The 23,814-nt window shown below is 44.8% G+C and overlaps 1 protein-coding gene across 5 annotated transcripts; it reads left to right on the top strand.

Annotated features, from left to right (window-relative positions):
- Nucleotides 1-373: 373 nt before the first annotated feature.
- On the top strand, nucleotides 374-23,814 carry LOC135558510 (anoctamin-8-like). Of its 5 annotated transcripts, none has more exons than XM_064992363.1 (17): nucleotides 374-581; nucleotides 6,571-6,681; nucleotides 8,992-9,124; nucleotides 10,713-10,851; nucleotides 10,974-11,070; nucleotides 11,157-11,273; nucleotides 11,483-11,610; nucleotides 15,440-15,601; nucleotides 16,263-16,415; nucleotides 18,678-18,804; nucleotides 19,461-19,516; nucleotides 19,651-19,725; nucleotides 19,830-20,492; nucleotides 20,739-20,930; nucleotides 21,272-21,403; nucleotides 21,905-22,015; nucleotides 22,455-23,814. In XM_064992363.1, the coding sequence occupies exons 1-17, from the start codon at nucleotides 434-436 to the stop codon at nucleotides 23,127-23,129; spliced, it is 3,219 nt and encodes a 1,072-aa protein (XP_064848435.1). In that variant the 5' UTR covers nucleotides 374-433; the 3' UTR covers nucleotides 23,130-23,814. The 5 variants fall into 5 exon arrangements, with proteins under 5 accessions (XP_064848435.1, XP_064848438.1, XP_064848439.1 ...); XM_064992366.1 differs by lacking the exon at nucleotides 374-581 and adding an exon at nucleotides 1,201-1,305; XM_064992365.1 differs by lacking the exon at nucleotides 374-581 and adding an exon at nucleotides 4,910-5,107.

The following is a 23,814-nucleotide window of genomic DNA, read 5'->3' as shown; positions in this document are numbered from 1 at the left end:
GCATCTATAATAATGACTTGCAGATCACATCATTTTGATGAGAGGTAAGGGGTCCTTTTGAGATAAAAGTACTCTGAATGGTTTGACATTTTGGCTCTACAGTACAATCAGGGCCCGTATTCACAGTGTCTCGGAGTAGGAGTGCTAATCTATGATCAGTTCTGTATTTTAAATCATATTAATGAATGCGTTACATGGACATGGGGGACCTGATCATAGATCAGCATTCCTAATCTAAGACTATTTATGAATACACGGCCAGACCTTCTCCATATGAACGCTCAAGTGAGAGAGAACCTGTTACAACAAACTCTTTCTGCCAGGTTCAGGTCATAGCACGAACAGGTAGGGTAGGCGGGTATCACCAACCCTGTTCATACAATGCTCATGCAACATCACCTTCCATACTTGTAGCGCTGTCTTTTAATGCACCATGATCGTGACGATTGGGGCACCTGATCCCACCGCGTCTGTAAACAGCACCGCGGACGGCGACAGGGTAGGGGAGAGGATGGTGCCCACTGAAGACGACAAGATAACTAAGCAAAAACAGACGTATTCAATGTCGTTCGGTGTCCTGGGTGAGTGTCTTGAGGAATAGAGTATTTGTCGTCGTGAGATGCGTGAATTCAAGTTAGATGGTTGAAGGGAGGAAAATGATCAATGCTATTTGTGGTACTACGAGACTATGATGCAGTATTCTCAAACATTCACGCAAAATGCTATTTACCCCAGTACTTGAGGTTAATCTCATACACCGTTCATATTAGGCTACATGCCACGAGTGTTTTTGTTTTTGGTGCGTCGCGTCCGGTAGCATTGTGCGCATTCCGATGAGCAGGGCCGAATGTGGCAGCTGCCTTTTATGGTCCCACAGGTAGCCTAGCCTATGGGTCCAAGGCAATGGGACTGCATTTCAGTCTATTATATTGTTATGATGTCAGCTATGTATTGTAATAAATAATGGATTACATTATTTATTTCAGTAATCTAGCAGTGACACAAGGGAGTTTAAACGGAAACTACGATTAAAAGCTAAATATTTCATGTTGGATTTGAGTAGCCAAAAGTGGCTATTTTATTAAAACTTTGTCTTGAAAAAAATGGATTGCGCAATGTGCATACATTAAGTAATCACACACATGTCTTACACGTCCACACTTCTTACGCAAATACTCAGCACACAGTTCACAATATCACAGCAAGCCGGCAGTCATCGGAAACATCTCGGACGCATTTTACCGCACTTCCTTTTGTTTTTGAAAATGCTGTCACAACGTGGTAGAGGCGAGAGCTAACTGACTGGTATGTTTTGCAACGGTTGAAGAAAGTCATCGGCGTCAGTGCCAAGAAACCTGTATGGCACAGGACATGGCTTTATAATCAATTTAGAGATGGAGATCAAACTGGTCTCAGAGCATTTGGTATTATTCTATATGTAAATCCGAGACATTCCATTTAGTCCATTTGTGGATGTCCATCACACATTTCATATATGTTTAGAATGACAATTTGTATTATATACATAATGAAGTAGCAAAACTCAGAATATGTTACAAATTCGCAAAACGTACAATATGTTACGAAATTTTCTAAACGTATGCTATGTTACGAATTCTAGCTAGTTGGCTAAGTGGCTAACGTTAGCTTGATGTTAGGGTTAGATTTAGGAGTTAGGTTAAAAGGTTAGGGGGAGGGTTAGGGTTAGGCAAATAGTTATCTAAAAGGGTTATAGGGGAAGGGTTAGCTAACATGCTAAGTAGTTGCAAAGTAGCAAGTAGTTGAACAGTTGCTAATTAGCAAAAATGCTAAAGTTGTCTGTGATGGGGGATAATGACTCAATGCTCAGGGCCTGTATTCATAAAGCCTCTGAGAGTACAGTGATGATCTAGGATCAGTTTAGCCTGGTCGATTATAGATATGCTCTGCTACTCTGAGACGCCTAATGAATACAGGCCCAGATATGCTATTGAATGAGGGGACATGGGGATAACCCACATTCAGTAGGCTTTGGACTGCATTTCTACATGTTTTACAGTCAGACTATTATCCTCCATTCAGTACACTCACACTCACACTCACACACAAAATTGACCTGTAATTTATATTGGGCAGAAGTGTGTTGATCATAAAGTACAAGTGTTGGTTAGGAAAAGTGCACCACAGTAAAGTCAGTAGGTACAATCAAAGGAACATGACCCCATTTCCTATATCTGCTGATAGATGGCTTTTGACACGCTGCTACTAGTAGACCTAGCAGTCCCAGCACTATAGCAGTACCTAGGTTTAAACAGTGTTGGCAGTGAAGATAAAAGTATACAATTTAGTTGTGTAAGAATGGGGAATGATAGAGTAGTTGATGCTGTTCACAACTAAAGCCCTACAGTGGCACCTGGTTAGAGTGACAAGATTAATTTCACTTCACAATCTAGACATGGCTCACACATTAGGGGAGGGAAAGAGGATACCTAGTCAGTTGCACAACCGAATGCGTCCACCGAAATGTGTCTTTTGTATTTAACCCAACACCTAAATCAGCCTAGTGGTGTGTGTGTGGGTGTAAATGTGAAAGAGAGACAGTGAGAGAAAGAAAGTGAGAGACAGAGAAAGTGAAAGAGAGAGAGACAGAGAGATGGCAGGGCATTTTAGAGGACAGGACATGTCAGTAACAGAACATTTATGGGATTGCTAGTCAACGTTTCTCATTCTTATTTGGTGTCACGTGGTTTGACTGGATTAAGTTGGACACTTTAAAATCAGCAGATCCTCTGTTTAGTACCTCCCATGTAGTGGTTGGTTTTCTATTGCAGTGCGCCAAAGCTACCATACAAGTACTGCAGCTTAGTAGAGTAAATACTGTGCGCATTATCTTCTGTTGTACAAACAACTTAAATACACAGACCCTGTGTTGTACAAGAGGAGCCAAACTCTTCCTCAATCATGCCAATGTAGAAAATGATCATGTCTAATACTTTCTGATTTGGGATGATCTGAGTCCATTTATTTTATTATTACCCACTTTTTCTCCCCAATTGTTAGTAGTTACTGTCTTGTCTCATCCCTACAACTCCTGTACGGGCTCAGGAGAGACGAAGGTCGAGAGCCATGCTTCCTCCGAAACACAACTCAAGCAAGCCGCACTGCTTCTTTAACACAGCACACATCCAACCCAGAAGCACCAATGTGTCGGAGGAAACACAGTACACCTAGCGACCTGATCAGCGTGCACTGCACCTGGCCCGCCACAGGAGTCGCTCGTGCGTGATAAGACAAGGATATCCCTACCGGCCAAACCCTCACTAACCCGGACGACGCTAGGCCAAGGGTGCATCGCCCCATGGACCTCCCGGCCGCGGCCAGCTGCAACAGAGCCTGGGCTCAAACCCAGAGTCTCTGGAGGCACAGCTAGCACTGCATTACAGTGCCTTAGACCACTGAGCCACCCAGGAGGCCCTGTGTCCATTTCTAACTTTCAGACAGCAGAATGCAGTAACACACAGGCTTTGGCCTTGTTAGTGGGCAGAAGAATGGGGAAGCTGACAATGAGGATTTGGCATTTTGGCAGAATCCTCCCTCTCCATCTGTCACCCATGTCAGTCAATCAATCAATCAATCAATCAAATGTATTTTTACATCAGCTGATGTCACAAAGTGCTGGACAGAAAACCCAGCCTAAAACCTCAAACAACATGCAATGCAGGTGTAGAAGCACGGTGGCTAGGAAAAACTCCCTAGAAAGTCCGGAACCTAGGAAGAAACCAGGCTATGAGGGGTGGCCAGTCCTCTTCTGGCTGTGCCGGGTGGAGATTATAACAGAACATGGCCAAGATGTTCAAATGTTCATAGATGACCAGCAGGGTCAAATAATAATAATCACAGTGGTTGTATAGGGTGCAACAGGTCAGCACCTCAGGAGTAAATGTCAGTTGGCTTTTCATAGCCGATCATTCAGAGTATCTCTACCGCACTTGATGTCTCTAGAGAGTTGAAAACAGCAGGTCTGGGACAAGGTAGCACATCTGGTGAACAGGTCAGGGTTCCATAGCCACAGGCAGAACAGTTGAAACTGGAGCAGCAGCACGGCCAGCGTGACTGGGGACAGCAAGGAGTCATCAGGCCAGGTAGTCCTGCGGCATGGTCCAAGGGCTCAGGTCCTCCGAGAGAGAAAGAAAGAAAGAAAACGAGAGTGAGAGGATGCTTAAATTCACACAGGGCACTGGATACGACAGGATAAATACTCCAGATATAACAGACTGACCCTAGCCCCCCCGACACATACTATTGCAGCATAAATACTGGAGGCTGAGACAGGAGGATTCGGGAGACACTGGCCCCGTCCGACGATACTCCGAGACAGGGCCAAACAGGCAGGATATAACCCCACCCACTTTGCCAAAGCACAGCCCCCACACCACTAGGGGATATCTTCAATCAACAACTTACTATCCTGAGACAAAGCCCACAAAGTATAGCCCACAAAGATCTCCCGCACAGCACGAACCAAAAAGGGGGCATCAACCCAGACAGGAAGATCACATCAATGACTCAACCCACTCAAGTGGCATACCCCTCCTAGGGATGGTATGGAAGAGCACCAGTAAGCCAGTGACTCAGCCCCTGTAATAAGGTTTGAGGCAGAGAATCCCAGTGGAGAGAGGGGAACCGGCCAGGCAGAGACAGCAATGGCAATTCGTTGCTCCAGTGCCTTTCCATTCACCTGGGCCAGACTACACTCAATCATAGGACCTACTGAAGAGATGAGTCTTCAATAAAGACTTAAAGGTCGAGGCAGAGTGCGTCTCTCACATGGATAGGCAGACAATTCCATAAAATTGATAGGAGAAAGCCCTGCCTCCAGCTGTTTGCTAAGAAATTCTAGGGACAATAAGGAGGCCTGCGTCTTGTGACCGTAGCGTATGTGTAGGTATGTACGGCAGGACCAAATCGGAAAGACAGGTAGGAGCATGCCCATGTAATGTTTTGTAGGTTAGCAGTAAAACCTTGAAATAGCCTTAACAGGAAGCCAGAGGCTTGCACTTGGGTAATATGCACTAAACTCTAGGAGCACGAGGACAGATGCAGAGCCTCGGTCTGACGCCATTTAAAGGTAATTTAAGTAGGCCTATTTTGAGATATCACAATATCTTTCAATAATGACAGGAATGGAGGTCTTTATTCCAGTGAGATTGCTATGGCGAACATCGGCATGTTTAGTTTTGCCCAACCTAGATTGAGGTACAGACACAGTCTCAATGGGGATAGCTGAGCTGACTACACTGACTGTGCTAGTGGCAGACTCCACTAAATCTAACAGCCTGCTGTCTGGCCTGCACCCTATCTCATTGTGGAGCTAGGGGAGTTAGAGCCATGTCTATGTTCGTAGATAAGATGAGCACCCCTCCAGCTAGGATGGAGTCCGTCACTCCACAGCAGACCATGCTTGGTCCTGTTTGTGGGTGAGTCTCAGAAATAGGGCCAGTTATCTACAAATTATATATTTTGGGAGGGGCAGAAAACAGTTTTCAACCAGCGATTGAGTTATGAGACTTTGCTGTAGAGCTCATCACTCCCCCTAACTGGGAGGGGGCCAGAGACAATTACTCGATGCCGACACATCTTTCTAGCTGATTTACACCCTGAAGCTATGTTGCGCTTGTTGACCTCAACTGTTTCATCCTAACATCGTTGGTGCCGACGTGGATAACAATATCCCTACTATACTCTCTACACTCGCCAGTTTTAGCCAGCAACATTTTAAGATTAGCATTAATGTCGGTAGCCCTGCCCCTTGGTAAACAGTGTATGATCGCTGGATGATTCGTCTTAAGTCTAATACTGCGGGTAATGGATTCACAAATGACTAGGGTTTTCAATTTGTCAGAGTTAATGGTGGGAGGCTTCGGCGTCTCAGACCCCGTAACAGGAGGAGTAGAGATCAGAGAAGGCTCAGCCTGACTCCGACCGGTTGAAAGTTTCTGTCTGCATTTCTTATCAGCATTTCCCTCCAGAAGCCATGAGAAAGTTGTCCGGCTGCGGGGACTGTGCGAGGGGATTTATACTAACGTTACTATCTGTACTTACTGGTGGCACAGACGCTGTTTCATCCTTTCCTACACTTAAATGACCCTTTCCTAATGATTGTGTCTGAAGCTGGGCTTGCAACACAGCTATCCTCGCCATAAGGCGTCCTCCTTTATATTATGAATACAGCAATTGCAATTGGAAGGTTAATGTTACTGCTTAGCTTCGGCTGGTGGAGGTCCTGACGATAAAACTTCCCGGTGAAAAAGTTGAGCGAGGGAAAAAATGTAAATATTAAACGTTAATTAAAAAGTAAAAACCGTAAAGTTGGCAGTTAGCAACAAACCGCACAGCAGCACGTAAACAAGTCTACAAGTTAGGACCAGAAATTATGTCCCCATTTCACTGTACTGACTGATGTGGACTATTCTTACTCTCTCTTACTCTCTCTCTCTCTTACTCTCTCACTCTTACTCCCTCTCTCACACTCTTCTCTCTCTCTCTTTTCTCTCTCACTCTCTCTCTCTTTCTTCTACCTCTTCCCTTTAGATAATTTGTTTGGGAAACGCCTCTCGCAGGCCAGACAGTACATCATGTCCCATAAATCCTGGCTGAAAATGGTGCCCACGGAAGACTGTGATATCCTAATGACATTCTCAGGTACGCTAAATCACCACCTTCACCTTCCACGGTTCAGTCTCCTCAATCATGATGGGAAACTTCCAGGGGGAGTCTTATTGGCCGATGTGGGCAATGAGCCAATCACTCGTTGATGTGACACAGAACAGTCCGCAGGGACGATTGAATAATATCCATTACCTGTATGTTTGTTTCAGAGTTAGGCACTCTATAATTCTGCACACATTGTCACGCCCTGGTCGAAGTATATTGTGTTTGTCTTCATTTATTTGGTCAGGCCAGGGTGTGACATGGGTTTATTGTGGTGTGTTTTGTCTTGGGGTTTTGTTAGGTATTGGGTGTGTGGCTTAGTGGGGGTATCTAGCATAGTCTATGGCTGTCTGGAGTGGTTCTCAATCAGAGGCAGGTGTTTATCGTTGTCTCTGATTGGGAACCATATTTAGGCAGCCATATTCTTTGAGTGTTTCGTGGGTGATTGTTCCTGTCTCTGTGTTTGTTGTCACTAGATAGGCTGTTTAGGTTTTTCGCGTTACGTTTGTTGTTTTGTATTGTTCATATTTATTAGTTCATTAAACATGTATGAAAATTACCACGCCGCATTTTGGTCCGATCCTTGCTACACCTCTTCGTCAGAGGAGGAGTTAGAAGAAAACCGTAACAGAATCACCCACCACAACAGGACCAAGCGGCGTGGTAACGGACAGCAGCAACAGCAGCCAAAGAGACAGGACTCTTGGACATGGGAGGAAATCCTCGACGGGAGAGGACCCTGGGCAAAACCAGGGGAGTGTAGCCGCCCCAAGGTGCAGCAGGAGAAGATGCAACAAAAGCAGCAGCAAGAGAAGGAATGGACATGGGAGGACGAACTGGACGGTAAAGGACCCTGGGTTCAGCCTGGAGAATATCGCCACCCCAAGGAAGAACTGGAGGCGAAGAAAGCGGAGAGGCGCTGGTATGAGGAGGCAGCACGGCGACGCGGATGGAAGCCCGAGAGTCAGCCCCAAAACTTTCTTGGGGGGGGGGGCTCACAGGGAGTATGGCGACGTCAGGTAGGAGACCTGCGTCAACTTCCTGTGGTTACCGGGGGGCTAGAGAGACCGGGCATGCATCGTGTTATGCTGTGGTGCGCACGGTGTCCCCAGTGCGGGGGCATAGCCCAGTGCGGGCTATTCCACCTTGCCGCACTGGCAGAGCGACCGGGAGTATTCAACCAGGTAAGGTTGGGCAGGCTCGGTGCTCAAGAGCTCCAGTGCGCCTGCACAGTCCGGTCTACCCAGTACCACCTCCACACACCAGCCCTCCGGTGGCAGCTCCCCGCACCAGGCTTCCTGTGCGTGTCCTCGGCCCAGTACCACCAGTGCCAGCACCACGCATCAGGCCTACAGTGCGCCTCGCCTCTCCAGCGCTGCCAGAGCCTTCCTCCTCTCCTGCGCTGTCGGAGTCTCCCGCCTGTTTAGCGCTGCCAAAGCCTTCCGCCTCTACAACGCTGCCGGAGTCTCCCGCCTGTTCAGCGCTGCCAGAGCCTTCCTCCTCTACAGCGCTGCTGGAGTCTTCTACCTGTTCAGCGCAGCCAGAGCTGCCAGCCTGCATAGAGCTGCCAGTCTGCATGGAGCAGCCAGAGCTGCCAGTCTGCATGGAGCAGCCAGAGCTGCCAGTCTGCATGGAGCAGCCAGAGCTGTCGGTCTGCATGGAGCAGCTAGAGCTGTCAGTCTGCAAGGAGCTGCCAGTCTGCAAGGAGCTGCCAGTCTGCATGGAGCAGCCAGGGCTGCCAGTCTGTTCATGTTTATTCGTTCATTAAACATGTATGAAAATTACCACGCCGCATTTTGGTCCGATCCTTGCCACACCTCTTCGTCAGAGGAGGAGTTAGAAGAAAACCGTAACACACATGCTGTGTGGGTTCACACAAATGGATCTCATTGGTCAAAGCAAGTTTCCCACATGGATACCAACTAAAATTGGGTTGGATATGAGTTATTGCACTCATTCTTGCAGGATGGGATGAAATGAAGACCCCATAAACACTAGGGCAGTTACCTCATTTGATTGTATTGACCTTTTCATGGGTCAACCCTCCCACGGTTACCGTTGCTACCTCTGTCAAGCATTGAAGAATGTTGCTGATGCAGCCTCCTTATTTGAATGTTCCAAGAGTCTGTGATCAGCCTGATGAATTACTAGAATGTAAAGTGTTTAAAAAAATGTCAAGCATTGAATGACTGTGACAGAGGTTCAGTATCAATTCATGGCAATTGGGCTGTGGCTGTATATAGATTTAAATAAATGAAATACAAATTCTGACATAGAAACTGACAATTTACTCCTTTGTAGACACCATAGACGACCACACCTTGCTATGGCTGCTGAACCACATCCGACTGGGAATCCCACAAGTTACAATCCAGATCCGACAGCATCAACACACACAGGGCTACGCATTCTTTATTACAACCACATTTGAGAAGTAAGACACTCCACTTCTTACATGACATTTATGTCGGAATTGTAACGGTTAAATGTTAATTATATGGTCGTTACCTAACAGGGTTCAATTCTCGGGCCGACTCTCTTCTCGGTATACATCAATGATGTCGCTCCTGCTGCTGGTGATTCTCTGATCCACCTCTACGCAGACGACACCATTCTGTATACTTCTGGCCCTTCTTTGGACACTGTTAACTAACCTCCAGACGAGCTTCAATGCCATACAACTCTCCTTCCGTGGCCTCCAACTGCTCTTAAACGCAAATAAAACTAAATGCATGCTATTCAACCAATCATTGCCCGCACCTGCCCGGCCTTCCAGCATCACTACTCTGGATGGCTCTGACTTAGAATACGTGGATAACTACAAATACCTAGGTGTCTGGCTAGACTGTAAACTCATTCCAGACTCACATTAAGCATCTCCAATCAAAAATTAAATCTAGAATCGGTTTCCTATTTCACAACAAAACTTCCTTCACTCATGCTGCCAAACATACCCTCATAAAACTGACCATCCTACCGATCCTTGACTTCGGCGATGTCATCTATAAAATAGCCTCCAACACTCTACTCAGAAAACTGGATGTAGTCTATCACAGTTCCATCCGTTTTGTCACCAAAGCCCCATATACTACCCACCACTGCGACCTGTACGCACTCGTTGGCTGGCCCTCGCTTCATACTCGTCGCCAAACCTACTGGCTACAGGTTATCCACGAGTCTCTGCTAGGTAAAGCCCCGCCCTATCTCAGCTCACTGGTCACCATAGCAGCGCTCAAGCTGGTATATCTCACTGGTCACCCCCAAAGCCAATTCCTCCTTTGGTCACCTTTCCTTCCAGTTCTCTGCTGCTACTGACTGGAACCAACTGCAAAAATCACTGAAGCTGGAGATTCTCATCTCCCTCACTGGCTTTAAGAACCAGCTGTCAGAGCAGCTCACAGACCACTGCACCTGTTCATAGCCCATCTGTATACAGCCCATCTATCTACCTCATCCCCATACTGTATTTATTTATTTTGCTCCTTTTGCACCACAGTATCTCTACATGTACATCCATTTTTTGCACATCTACCATTCCAGTGTTTAATTGCCATATTGTAATTACTTCACCACCATGGCCTATTTATTGCCTTAACTCCCTTATTTGACCTAATTTGCACTCACTGTATATAGACATTGTTTTCTTTTTTTCTACTGTATTATTGACTGTATGTTTTGTTCATTCCATGTGTAACTTTGTGTTGTTGTATGTGTCGAACTGTTATGCTTTATCTTGGCCAGGTCGCAGCTGCAAATGAGAACTTGTTCTCAACTAGCTTACCTGGTTAAATAAAGGTGAAATAAAAAAATATTGTTACCACATCATTCGTAAACATCACATTCATAAATAGTGGCCTGGTTCCAGATCTGTTTGTGCTCTGTTGCAATGGTTGGTTTGACAATGACCATAGGAGGAGTTGACAAGACAGAACTGTCAGATATGGGACCAGGTAAATAGCATCTGAAACAGGAATGTCAAATAAATCTTGTGTCCTTCTCCCCTCTTGTCTTCCTCTCCTCAGCTTGCTGCGTGGTGCAGAGCTGACGGGGATGCGCAAAGTGGTCAAACCACAGTATGGAGGTGGAACACATAGGTTTTCCTGTGCAGAGGATAATATATACGAGAACATAGAGAGCGAGCTGTGCTTTTTCACCTCCCAGGTTCGTATCAGTTATGGCTATGATCTCCAAACATATTTAAACAGCTCTGATATATGTCCTGTTGCTGATTTTTACCTTGTTCCCACAAACTCTGTGGTTATTCGATCACATCTTTTCTTCAGGAGCGTCAGAGCATCATCAAGTACTGGCTGGACAACCTGCGAGCCAAACAAGGAGAAGTCCTTCACAACTTCCACTTCCTGGAGGGACAACCAATCAGTAAACAATTGTTTTTGTATTTACTCATAGCCTGAATCTTCAGCATCACAATAAAATCTGAGACAGCTTTGTTATTGACTGATCAGTTCCAGAGCTGATGGCCAGAGGAGTAATCTATCAAGTGTTTCCTCTACACGAGCAACGGATCCTCAGTCAGCTGATGACATCATGGGTCCAAGCTGTCTGTGAGAGACAGCCTTTGGGTGAGCAGCACCTGTTGAGACAATATAGCATGCTTAATTGTTACAATTAATTGATCATTCTATCATAGAATAAGAGAATATAATTTGCACTACAAATACAATATCAATAGAAAGATACACATTTCTTAAAAATATAATTTACTAACTGAAGCCAAAAACCTCTGTCTGTCTTTGTCTGTCATGTTGTTGGTGTCATGTCTGTGTGTCAGATGACATCTGTGATTACTTTGGGGTGAAGATTGGCATGTACTTTGCCTGGCTGGGTTTCTACACCAACTCCATGCTGTACCCTGCAGTCATCGGCTTCCTGCTGTGGATCCTGGCTGAGGCTGACCAGGTAGGTGGTGCAGCATCACATTACCTAATGGAGATCTCACACTGGTCAACACCTACTCATTCAAGGCTTTTTCTTTATTTTTCAATTTCCTACATTGTAGAATAATAGTGAAGAAATCAAAACTATGAAATAACATATCGAATCATGTACGAAATTAACCAAAAAAGTGTTAAACAAATCAAAATATATTTTATATTTGAGATTCTTCAAATAGCCACCCGTTGCCTTGATGACAGCTTTGCACACTCTCAACCAGCTTCATGAGGTAGTCACCTGGAATGCATTTCAATTAACAGGTGTGTCTTCTTAAAAGTTCATTTGTGGAATTTCTTTACTTCTTAATGCATTTGAGCCAGTCAGTTGTGTTGTGACAAGGTAGGGGGGTATACAGAAGATAGCCATATTTGCTTCTTACCATATTATGGTAAGAACAGTTCAAATAAGCAAAAAGAAATTACAGTCCATCATTACTTTAAGATATGAAGGTCAGTCAATATGGAACATTTCAAGAACTTTGAAACTTTCTTCAAGTGCAGTCGCAAAAACCATCAAGTGCTATGATGAAACTGGCACTCATGAGGACCGCCACAGGGAAAGGAAGACCCTGAGTTACCTCTGCTGCAGAGGATAAGTTCATTAGAGACATTATTAGACTGGTGGAAATTTGTCCTTTGGTCTGGGGTCCAATGAGATTTTTGGTTCCAACCACCGTATCTTTGTGAGACGCGGTGTGAGTGAACGGATGATCTCTACATGTGTATTTCCCACCATAAAGCATGGAGGTGGAGGTGTTATGTTGTGGTGGTGCTTTGCTGGTGACACTGTCTCTGATTACTTTAGAATTCAAGGCACACTTAACCAGCATGGCTACCACAGCATTCTGCAGTGATACGCCATCCCATCTGGTTTGGGCTTAGAGGGACTATAATTTGTTTTTCAACATGGACAATGACCCAACACACCTCCAGGCTGTGTAAGGGCTTTTTTAGCAAGAAAGAGAATGATAGAGTGCTGCATCAGATGACCTGGCCTCCACAATCCCCTGACCTTCATTAAGTTGAGATGGTTTGGGATGAGTCGGACCGCAGAGCGAAGGAAAAGCAGCCAGCAAGTGCTCAGCATATGTGGGAACTCCTTCACGACTGTTGGAAAAGCATTCCAGGTGAAGCTGGTTGAGAGAATGCCAAGAGTGTGCAAAGCTGTCATCAAGGCAAAGGGTGGCTATTTGAAGAATCTCAAATATAAAATATATTTAGATTTGTTAAATACTTTTTTGGTTACTACATGATTCCATGTGTGTTATTTTATAGTTTTGATGTATTCCCTATTATTCTACAATGTAGAAAATAGTAAAAGTTAAGAAAAACCCTTGAATTAGTAGGTGTTCTAAAATGTTTGACCAGTAGTGTACCTGTCAATAGTGCAATCTTAGAAAAAATGGTTCCAAAAGGGTTCTTCAGCTGTCCTCATAGGAGAACCTTTTTGGTTCCAGATACAAGCCTTTTTGGTTCGAGGTATAACCCTTTTGGGTTTCATGTAGAGCACTCTGTGGAAATGGTTCTACATAGAACCCAAAAGGGCTCTACCTGGAGCAAAAAGGGATATCCCTGGAACCAAATTTGGTTATTTAACCCTTTTAGGTTCTAAGTAGCACCTTTTTTCCTAAGACTGTATCATACACAATGTAGTTTAGCCTTGTCCATAATCTGACAATGACATAGTGTAGGAGTTTGCAAGATAGCACAAACAGATCTAGAACTAGACTACATGTAGCTATTCAAATGACTCACTTGTATCTCCACCCGGCACAGCCAGAAGAGGACTGGCCACCCCTCATAGCCTGGTTTCTCTCTAGGTTTCTTCCTAGGTTTTGGCCTTTCTAGGGTGTTTTACCTAGCCACTGTGCTTCTACACCTGCATTGCTTGGTGTTTGGGGTTTTAGGCTGGGTTTCTGTACAACACTTTGAGATATCAGCTGATGTAAGAAGGGCTATATACAGTGGGGAGAACAAGTATTTGATACCAGTGCTGATGTTGCGGGTTTTCCTACTTACAAAGCATGTCGAGGTCTGTAATTTTTATCATAGGTACACTTCACCTGTGAGAGACAGAATCTAAAACAAAAATCCAGAAAATCACATTGTATGATTTTTAAGTAATTAATTTGCATTTTATTGCATGACATAAGTATTTGATACATCAGAAAAGCAGAACTTAATATTTGGTACTGAAACCTTTGTTTGCAATTACAGAGATCATATGTTTCCTGTAGGTCTTTACCAGGTTTGCACACACTGCAGCAGGGATTTTGGCACACTCCTCCATACAGACCATCTCCAGATCCTTCAGGTTTCGGGGCTGTCGCTGGGCAATACGGACTTTCAGCTCCCTCCAAAGATTTTCTATTGGGTTCAGGTCTGGAGACTGGCTAGGCCACTCCAGGACCTTGAGACGCTTTTTACGGAGCCACTACTTAGTTGCCCTGGCTGTGTGTTTCGGGTTGTTGTCATGCTGGAAGACCCAGCCACGACCCATCTTCAATGCTCTTACTGAGGGAACGAGGTTGTTGGCTAATATCTCGCTTTACATGGCCCCATCCAACCTCCCCTCAATACGATGCAGTCGTCCTGTCCCCTTTGCAGAAAAGCATCCCCAAAGAATGATGTTTCCACCTCCATGCTTCACGGTTGGGATGGTGTTCTTGGGGTTGTACTCATCCTTCTTCTTCCTCCAAACACAGCGAGTGGAGTTTAGACCAAAAAGCTTTATTTTTGTCTCATCAGACCACATGATCTTCTCTCATTCCTCCTCTGGATCATCCAGATGGTCATTGGCAAACTTCAGACGGGCCTGGAAATGCGCTGGCTTGAGCAGGGGGACCTTGCGTTCCATGACGGCGTAGTGTGTTACTAATGGTTTTCTTTGAGACTGTGGTCCCAGCTCTCTTCAGGTCATTGACCAGGTCCTGCCGTGTAGTTCTGGGCTGATCCCTCACCTTCTTCATGATCATTGATGCCCTACGAGGTGAGATCTTGCATGGAGCCCCAGACCGAGGGTGATTGACCGTCATCTTGAACTTCTTCCATTTTCTAATAATTGCGCCAAAAGTTGTTGCCTTCTCACCAAGCTGCTTGCCTATTGTCCTGTAGCCCATCCCAGCCTTGTCCAGGTCTACAATTCATCCCTGATGTCCTTACACAACTCTCTGGTCTTGGCCATTGTGGAGAGGTTGGAGTCTGTTTGATTGAGTGTGTGGACCGGTGTCTTTTATACAGGTAACGAGTTCAAACAGGTGCAGTTAATACAGGTAATGAGTGGAGAACAGGAGGGCATCTTAAAGAAAAACTAACAGGTCTGTGAGAGCTGGAATTCTTACTGTTTGGTAGGTGATCAAATACTTATGTCATGCAATAAAATGCTAATTAATTAATGTGATATTCTAGATTTTTTTTTAGATTCCGTCTCTCACAGTTGAATTGTACCTATAATACAAATTACAGACCTCTACATGCTTTGTAAGTAGGAAAACCTGCAAAATTGGCAGTGTATCAAGTACTTGTTCTCCCCACTGTAAATACACTTGATTTGATTGGATTTGTTGGAATCTATTTGTATGTGTTTTCTCTCCTAATCACCACATAAAAATTAATGTGAAAAAATATGGATGTGTTGGCCTAGACTACAAAACTGTATTTCACCACAATAGCACTTACCATCTCTGTGCTCTGTGATACATGTCCAGTGTTATTTGTTGTTGATATTTAGTAGAACGATTCCCCTATTCTGTATGTATCTCATGTGGCTCACTCACTTCTCCACTCCCCCACAGACCAGCCAGGACATCTGCTGTGTGGTGTTTGCCCTCTTCAACGTGGTGTGGGCGACACTCTTCCTGGAGAGGTGGAAGCGGAGAGAAGCGGAGCTAGCATACAGGTGGGGGACACTGGACACTCCTGCCGAGTCCCTTGAAGATCCTAGACCCCAGTTTCGGGTGAGCGTCTTGTTATTGCATCCTATTCATTCAGAGTTCGGCCGAGATTCAATCTGGGCACGTTGTAGAGCACTTGTGCCCTGTTACCATGAATGTCTGCAGACGTTGAGAACATTGCCTTTAAAAGACACATTGTCGACAGCACTCTACAACGCATCATGGATTGAATCCCGATCTTCGATTACTACGGGTCTACAGGGCCAGAGTTTAGGGGTCTACAGGGCCAGAGTTTAGGGGTCTACAGGGCCAGAGTTTAGGGGTCTACAGGGCCAGAGTTTAGGGGTCTACAGGGCCAGAGTTTAGGGATCTACAGGGCCAGAGTTTACGGGTCTACAGGGCCAGAGTTTACAGGTCTACAGGGCCAGAGTTTAGGGGTCTACAGGGCCAGAGTTTAGGGGTCTACAGGGCCAGAGTTTAGGGGTCTACAGGGCCAGAGTTTAGGGGTCTACAGGGATAAGTAATATGAGATATAGGTTTGGAGAGTGTTGTGTGAATTCCAAGGGGTCCTGGGGTTTCTAAAGGGGAAGTTGTCTCTGTCCTCCGATTCGGTCCGGCTAACTCAGTTGGTAGTGTGTGAAACTCTGGGTTGTGGGTTCGAGCCCCACGTTGAAGGCGCTAGCATTTTAGTTGGTGTGTGTCTGACTGTGTGTGTGTTTTTCAGGGTGTAAAGCGGTGTAGCCCCATAACAGACTGTGAGGAGTTTTACTACCCACCCTGGAAGAGGACGATTTTCAGATGGATGGTCAGCCTCCCCATCTGTCTCCTCTGTCTCTGCTTTGTCTTCCTGGCCATGCTTGTCTGTCTGGAGATGCAGGTAAGAGACAGAAATCAACAGAAAATAGCTATATTGACATTTAAAGGCATTGGTAAACGCTGCATATGTCGGCACAGTAGGAAATTACCTTTAAATTTAAACCGTGCTCCAGATTGAAGCAAGCCCTTAGCCATCGGAATCAAGCATGGTCCACTATTGAAGTATTGAAAGAAGGTTGAGGACTGCAGCTTAATTCTCTTCAATAATATTTATTGTTGACATGTTTCAAAGGAGCTCCTTGGTCAAAAAGCACTAAGTATTGTTAGGGCTCGATTCAATCCATATCGCGGAGGTTCAGCAGTACAACATTGCGCAAATAAAATGTACATGTAATTTCCGATTGAGCCGACATACTGTACAGTGCATTCAAGACCCTTTGACTTTTTCCACATTTTGTTACGTTACAGCCTTATTCTAAAATGGATAAAATAATGTTTTCCCCTCATCAAATTTACACACACTACCCCATAATGACAAAGTGAAAACAGGTTTTTAGAAATGTTTGCAAATGTATTAAAAATACAAAAAACTGTTTCCATTGACCATCCTTAAGATGTTTCTACAACTTGATTGGAGTCCTCCTGTGTTAAATTTAATTGATTGGACATGATTTGGAAAGGCACACAAATCAAATCAAATTTTATTTGTCACATGCGCCGAATACAACAGGTGTGGACCTTACAGTGAAATGCTTACTTACAAGCCCTTAACCAACAATGCAGTTTTAAGAAAAATACCTAACAAAATAAGAAATAAAGTTACAAAAAATTAAAGAGCAGCAGTAAACGTGTCTATATAAGGTCCCACAGGTGACAGTGCATGTCAGAGCAAAAACCAAGCAATGAGGTTTAAGGAATTGTCCGTAGAGCTCCGAGACAGTATTGTTTCGAGGCGCAGATCTGGTCAAATCAAATCAAATGTATTTATATAGCCCTTCGTACATCAGCTGATATCTCAAAGTGCTGTACAGAAACCCAGCCTAAAACCCCAAACAGCAAGCAATGCAGGTGTAGAAGCACGGTGGCTAGGAAAAACTCCCTAGAAAGGCCAAAACCTAGGAGGAACCAGGCTATGTGGGGTGGCCAGTCCTCTTCTGGCTGTGCCGGGTGGAGATTATTGCAGAACATGGCCAAGATGTTCATAAATGACCAGCATGGTCCAATAATAATAAGGCAGAACAGTTGAAACTGGAGCAGCATCACGGCCAGGTGGACTGGGGACAGCAAGGAGTCATCATGTCAGGTAGTCCTGAGGCATGGTCCTAGGGCTCAGGTCCTCCGAGAGAGAGAAAGAAAGAAAGAATTAGAGAGGGCACACTTAAATTTACACAGGACACCGAATAAGACATGAGAAGTACTCCAGATATAACAAACTGACCCTAGCCCCCCGACACAAACTACTGCAGCATAAATACTGGAGGCTGAGACAGGAGGGGTCAGGAGACACTGTGGGTACCAAAACATTTCAGCTGCATTGAAGTTCCCCAAGAACACATTGGCCTCTTATCATTCTTAAATGGAAAAAGTTTGTAACTACCAAGACTCTTCCTAGAGCTGGCTGCCCGGCCAAACTGAGCAATCAGGGGAGAACGTACTTGGTCAGGGAGGTGATCAAGACCCCGATGGTCACTCGGACAGAACTTTAGAGTTCCTCTGTGGAGATGGGAGATCCTTCCAGAAGGACAACCATATCTGCAGCACTCCACCAATCAGACCTTTATGGTAGAGTGGCCAGCCGGAAGCCACTCCTCAGTAAAAGGCACATTAAAGCCCGCTTGGAGTTTGCCAAAAGGCACCTAAAGAACTCTCAGACCATGACAAACAAGATTCTCTGGTCAGATGGAACCAAGATTGAACTCTTTGGCCTGAATACCAAGCGTCACGTCTGGAGGAAACCTGTCGCAATCCCTACGGTGAAGCATGGTGGTGGCAGCATCATGCTGTGGGTATGTTTTTCAGCACCAGGGACTGGGAGACTAGTTACAAAATGTGGAAAAGGGGTCTGAATACTTTCTGAATGCACGGTATGCAACTTTTACCGTAAATGCAGTCTCGACTAATGTGGGAATATGTCCTTTAAATTACAATCGCTCTATAGGATCCCTTAGTGTCAGAAATGGTTAGTGTGTACTGCCGTTTAAATCACAACTTTTCAGGGATAAGCGCTTTGAAGATGAAAGATAATGGCTCAAGGGTTAATTAACCTGTCTTGCTGTCATTAGATTTTTCAATTTTTTGGCTGATCTCTTCTTTCTTTTTATAGGAGTTTGTGATGGAAATTAAGGAGTTACCCAGTATCACAAGATTCATTCCTAAAATTTTGCTGGCTATCGTTGTGACTGTATGTGGTGAGGTGTATAGGAAGATCGCCCATTGGCTCAATGATATGGGTAAGCCATTCAGCTGAGATTCACTGATATGAGCAACAGGTGAGGAATGATCGGAGCAATGAGGTCGTCTCAAAAACCTGACCTCGGCAACAGCGACTAGGATCTGGTTTCAATGATGAACTCTTTATGACATGAACCACATCACTGCCTACATCACTACTTTATCCGCTTGAATAAAATACTAAATAGTAGCTAGCAAGATTGAGATCACAGAGGTTATTTTTAGAGTGCATTTCACAAATGGCTAGTTTACATCAACTACCCTTCACTAAAACAACTGCATTGGTTTTGCCTGCAAACTTGTGTTTTGAATCGCCACATTCTGGCATGTCTGCCTCGTGGTTTGATGGGAGAGTCTCCGGAACGACGTAGGAAGTGACATAGTTCCTCTATGCCAAAAGATCCCATCATTGAAACCAGACCCTCTGTGTTGCCTAGGGTCAAGTTTTCCAGACTAGCAGTGAGGGCCCGACTCAGAGTTGGAGTAGTGATCTGGGATCAGGTCCCTCCCTGTTCATGTCATCTACAAGGCAAACGCTTCACGAATACTGGCTCTGATCTCTTCAGGTTTAGTACAAAGTGATCATACAGGTTTGTTCAGTAATCAGTATCAAATGGAGCAATGTATTTTAATGATTCTTATCACTTTGTTACAGAGAACTACAGACTTCAGAGTGCCTATGAGAATAATCTCATCATTAAAATGTTTTTTGTAAGTTAGACTTTTCATGTTTATTTTATTCCTACTGTTCTCTATTATCCAAAGGGTGTATTATTGACTAACACTGTTGTATATATGTTTATAAATGTCATGTCACATTCAGACTCCTTCTCTTCATTTTGCAGTTTGAGTTTATAAATTCTTACCTTAGCCTTTTCTACATCGGATTCTACCTCAAGGACATGGAGCGACTAAAGGAGGTAAAATCTGTCAATAAGGTTTGAAAAATGGAAAACATGATTGGACAAAATTATTCTTGCGAAAGAACAGCAATAACAGAATCACTCAAACGATCTCTTCACAGATGCTAGCCACTCTCCTGATATTCCGCCAGTTTCTCCAGAACATCAAGGAGGTGCTCCAGCCTTATCTGTACGAGCACCACAAACTAGGAGTATTTACTCCCAAGATCGTGTGGGAAGTTCTCCAGGCCATAGTGATCAAGTACAGCCGCCTGGCTCTAGGAAAGGCCCAGGCTTCATGGACTATCCAATCACTGCTAGGCCCCAAAGGCCTTGCCACACATCCTGTGAATGGACAGACAGAACAGAACAAGAGAGGAGATCTAAAGGCTGGCTACAGGTTCACAGAGGAAGAGTGGGACATAAATGACACATTGAGGCAGCGGAAGATTAGCTTCAATGAGAAGGTGGATGTTGCCCGGGACGTTGCCATGGTGACCCAGCCCGAGGACAGCTTCCCGGAGGACAGTCCCACGATGGTGGAGGAGGGCATGGATCCTTCCAGAATCTTTGAGATGGGCGACGATGACAGTGACTATGAGTTATCTGAGACCAAGGAGACTAGTGTCTCCCCACCAAGTGGCTATGACACAGTAGTATGTCAGAGACGGAAAAATCCAATCCCAGAGAAAGAATCCACAAAGTCCTGGATTGACCCGCCTGAGGAGCCCAAGTGTGTCATCCTTACCCAAGCAGAGATGGAGAGCTGCATGCAGACGTATGAGGTATGGCTTAGTTGTCAGATCTGTTGTTATGAACTGGATCTGCTGTCTGTGTATCAATGCAACATAGTGCATTAGGTTTATATTGTACACATGTTTAGTTTCATTTGACTGGACTTGAGTTAGTATTTGGTGCATACAAAGCATAGTGCATTCAGATTTGAAGTAAAAAGTGATTTAAACACAAATGCTATTCAATGACAGCCCGTGCAGTTATATGACTTCGATTTTTGACCTCTGACCCAACAGGACACCCTGCAGGACTACCAGGAGATGTTCATCCAGTTTGGCTACGTCGTGCTCTTCTCCTCTGCCTTCCCATTGGCTGCCATGTGCGCACTCATCAACAACATTATAGAGATCCGGAGTGACGCCTTGAAGCTCTGTACTGGCCTGCAGAGGCCCTTTGGCCAGAGGGTGGAGAGCATCGGACAGTGGCAGGTTAGTGGTCGCTCACATCTGGGCTCGTGTTCAAAGACATCTCTGAGTAGGAGTGCTGATCTAGGATCAGCTCCCCCAAGTGCCTGTAATCTTATTCATTGTGATTTAAAAGGCAAAAATCATAGATTATCACTCCTATTCTTCAATTATGAGTTCATCATGGTACAGTATGTCCCAGGACATATATTTAAATACATATTTACCTCACCTGCAATTAAGCTTAAACTTAGAGAACCATTTTAAAATCATGCAATTCTTCAAAAAAGCAAGACAACAGCTATTTCTTTCATAAAGATAATTTCCCTCTGAGATATTTTAATCTCTTCTCTTTCTGTGTGCAGACTGCAATGGAGGCCATGGGCTTGATAGCCATCATGGTGAACTGTTACCTCATTGGCCAGTGTGGTCAGCTGCAGCGTCTCTTCCCCTGGCTGAGCCCAGAGATGGTCATCATCTCCATCGTGGTACTGGAGGTAAAATAATGCAGTGGACATTGTGTTTTAGCACCTTTCTCAAAACCAAGGGGGCTGTACATAAATCACACAGAGTACAGACTATAAAACAATGCGGGGGGGGGGGGGGCAGGGGGGGGCTGTTTAAGCACAAGTCAGCAGCCTTCACTCAAATACGGCATTTAGTTTTGAAAATCAATTTCAGCATTGTACAATAATGTGGATGCATATTGTGCTGTCTTTTAAAATTGAAAAAGACTTGACAGGTAATTGAGAAGAACAAGAGCAGCTGAAAGGCATGAGCCCAACGTGGGGCTCGTACCCACAACCCTGTGATTAAGAGGCTTAGGCTATACCAACTGAGCTTGGCGGCTTGGAAAGATCAGGCAGCTCCCTCTACACATCACACACACAACATGGCATCATCACACTCTCTCCACTCTGGTATAGATGAATTACACTTTTCTGTGTTTTTATGTCACTGTTTGCTCAGTCTGTCCTTTGTTGTTTTGGGACTGACAGCATTTTGCCATCCTCCTCAAATACGTCATCCATGTGGCCATCCCTGATATCCCTGGATGGGTCGCAGACCAGATGGCCAAACTGGAGTACCGTCGAAGGGAGGCTTTCAAGGTACAGTTGCATAGGTTGAAACACTTGGCTAAATCCACAGAGCAAGCTGTTATATACTGTCCGTGTCTATCACTATCATCCTCCAAGTTTGTGTCCTTTATGTGTCTTCTTAGTGTTTAAAAAAAATCTTTGAATCGTGCATGCCTGCATTAGGCTTCATACAGACACTGTAGTATGTTTGAGTCCATCAGGGCATCTTTTTGTACTGAATGCACCAAAAGGATATGCCTCTGACACTTCACTTGAACTCTCCAGTAACGTTGGTCTACATAACGCTGTCCTTATAATTTAATTACTTAACAGATTTCATACAGTCATGAAAGTTGATGTCAGCATATGGTGTTTAACTTTACACAGTCAAGACACAAACCAAAGCTGGTCATAGAAAGTGTCTGCTCTCTTTATGCCACATATTGTATATTACCTTGTTCCTATGCAGAAGCACGAGCATCAGGCCCAGCAGCACTTCCAGCAGCAGCTGAGGAGGCGGCGTGAGGAGGAGGAGCTGCAGCGTCAGGCTGAGCTCCAGGCAGAGGCCCGGCAGGAGAGTGAGTACCACAAGGCTGACCACCAGCACCACCACGACAAGACCCAGGGCAAGCCTGGGGACAAGCCCAAGAGACCCAGCTCTCTGCTGGGCAACAACAACGTGATGAAGCTCAAGCAGATCTTCCCCCAGCAGGGGAAGTTCTCTACGGGCACGGCCCGATCCCCTCAGTCCCCAACCGGGGCAGAAGCCAAACTACCAGGTTTCCTCAGCTTCAAGTTCCGGAAGTCTCCGGAGTTGAAGAAGGAGCCGTTGTCAGTAACACCAGCGCCGGGGACCGTGGTGACGACTGCTTCCGTGAACCAGGAGAAGTCTCAATCCCCCAGCAGGACCTTCAGCCCAGGGAAGCTGTTCAGCTTCAGCAGGTCAGAGGGCGCAGTGGTGTGTGCAAACGGAGCTCAGCCGTCCAAACCAGGTGATTCTGGCCCCCAGGCCGCTCCTAACACCCAGCCCACCAGGCAGGACTTGAACACAACTCCGTCAGGCGAGGAGCTACCCTCGTCTGAGAGCGAGAAGGGAGAAACGAGACTATCTAGCGATACTGACAACTCTGGCTCCAAGTGTTAGTCCATTGTCATGGCAACATGGAACGTTTAAGAAAGGGAAGCAGAGTACGATACATTTTTATCCTTGTTAAAATGTCACCATGTTAGATGGAGAGTATGATAAAAAATTGTTATCCTTGTTAAAATGTCACCGTGGTAAATGCACTTCCCGTAGGTCATCCTGAACAAGCTAAATTATGAAATGTAAGGTCAGAATGCAGCAAGTTTTGGGATAATTCTCCACAATCCAAATGACAGTAAATATAGGCTATATCTGTTCTATATACTGACTGTATAAGTGGATACTATGTACAAATTGTAACAGTTTAACCCCTTGAATGAAGCCCAAGTACCATCATTAAATACAGTTATAAGACTGCATGACTTGTGGTTCATAAAGCATTCCTGTAAGATCTGGATTGCAGTTTCCAGTAAAGATTTTGTCAATCCATTCATCAGATTTGATGTCTTAAAAGCATGGCGAATCATCTGCATGCCTGAAATAAATGTCTTCAGTTATTCAGCACCTTCTAAACCAAGCCATCATATATTCCTGCAATAGGACAGAATAAGTACATTCACTGTGACTGTAAGAGATATTCTATTTTTCTTGACTTTGTTTTTCTATGAATTATTTTATTACATGAAGTAGTGAATGTACCTCAATGATGCAAAACGCACTTCAATAAACTTCATCATGAGACCAC

This window comes from Oncorhynchus masou, chromosome 17 (assembly GCF_036934945.1).
Source record: "Oncorhynchus masou masou isolate Uvic2021 chromosome 17, UVic_Omas_1.1, whole genome shotgun sequence".
Lineage (NCBI taxonomy): Eukaryota > Metazoa > Chordata > Actinopteri > Salmoniformes > Salmonidae > Oncorhynchus > Oncorhynchus masou.
Note: the sequence above shows the minus strand (reverse complement) of the source record. Positions and strands in the feature narration are given on the sequence as shown.

What these genes read in the sequence shown, in the direction of transcription:
- LOC135558510 (XM_064992363.1), top strand. Translation starts at nt 434, where the DNA reads ATGATCGTGACGATTGGGGCACCTGATCCCACCGCGTCTGTAAACAGC. An exon ending in ATTACAACCACATTTGAGAA is followed by an intron (nt 9,125 to 10,712) that starts GTAAGACACTCC and finishes TCCTCTCCTCAG; the next exon opens with CTTGCTGCGTGGTGCAGAGC. An exon ending in CCTGGAGGGACAACCAATCA is followed by an intron (nt 11,071 to 11,156) that starts GTAAACAATTGT and finishes TTGACTGATCAG; the next exon opens with TTCCAGAGCTGATGGCCAGA.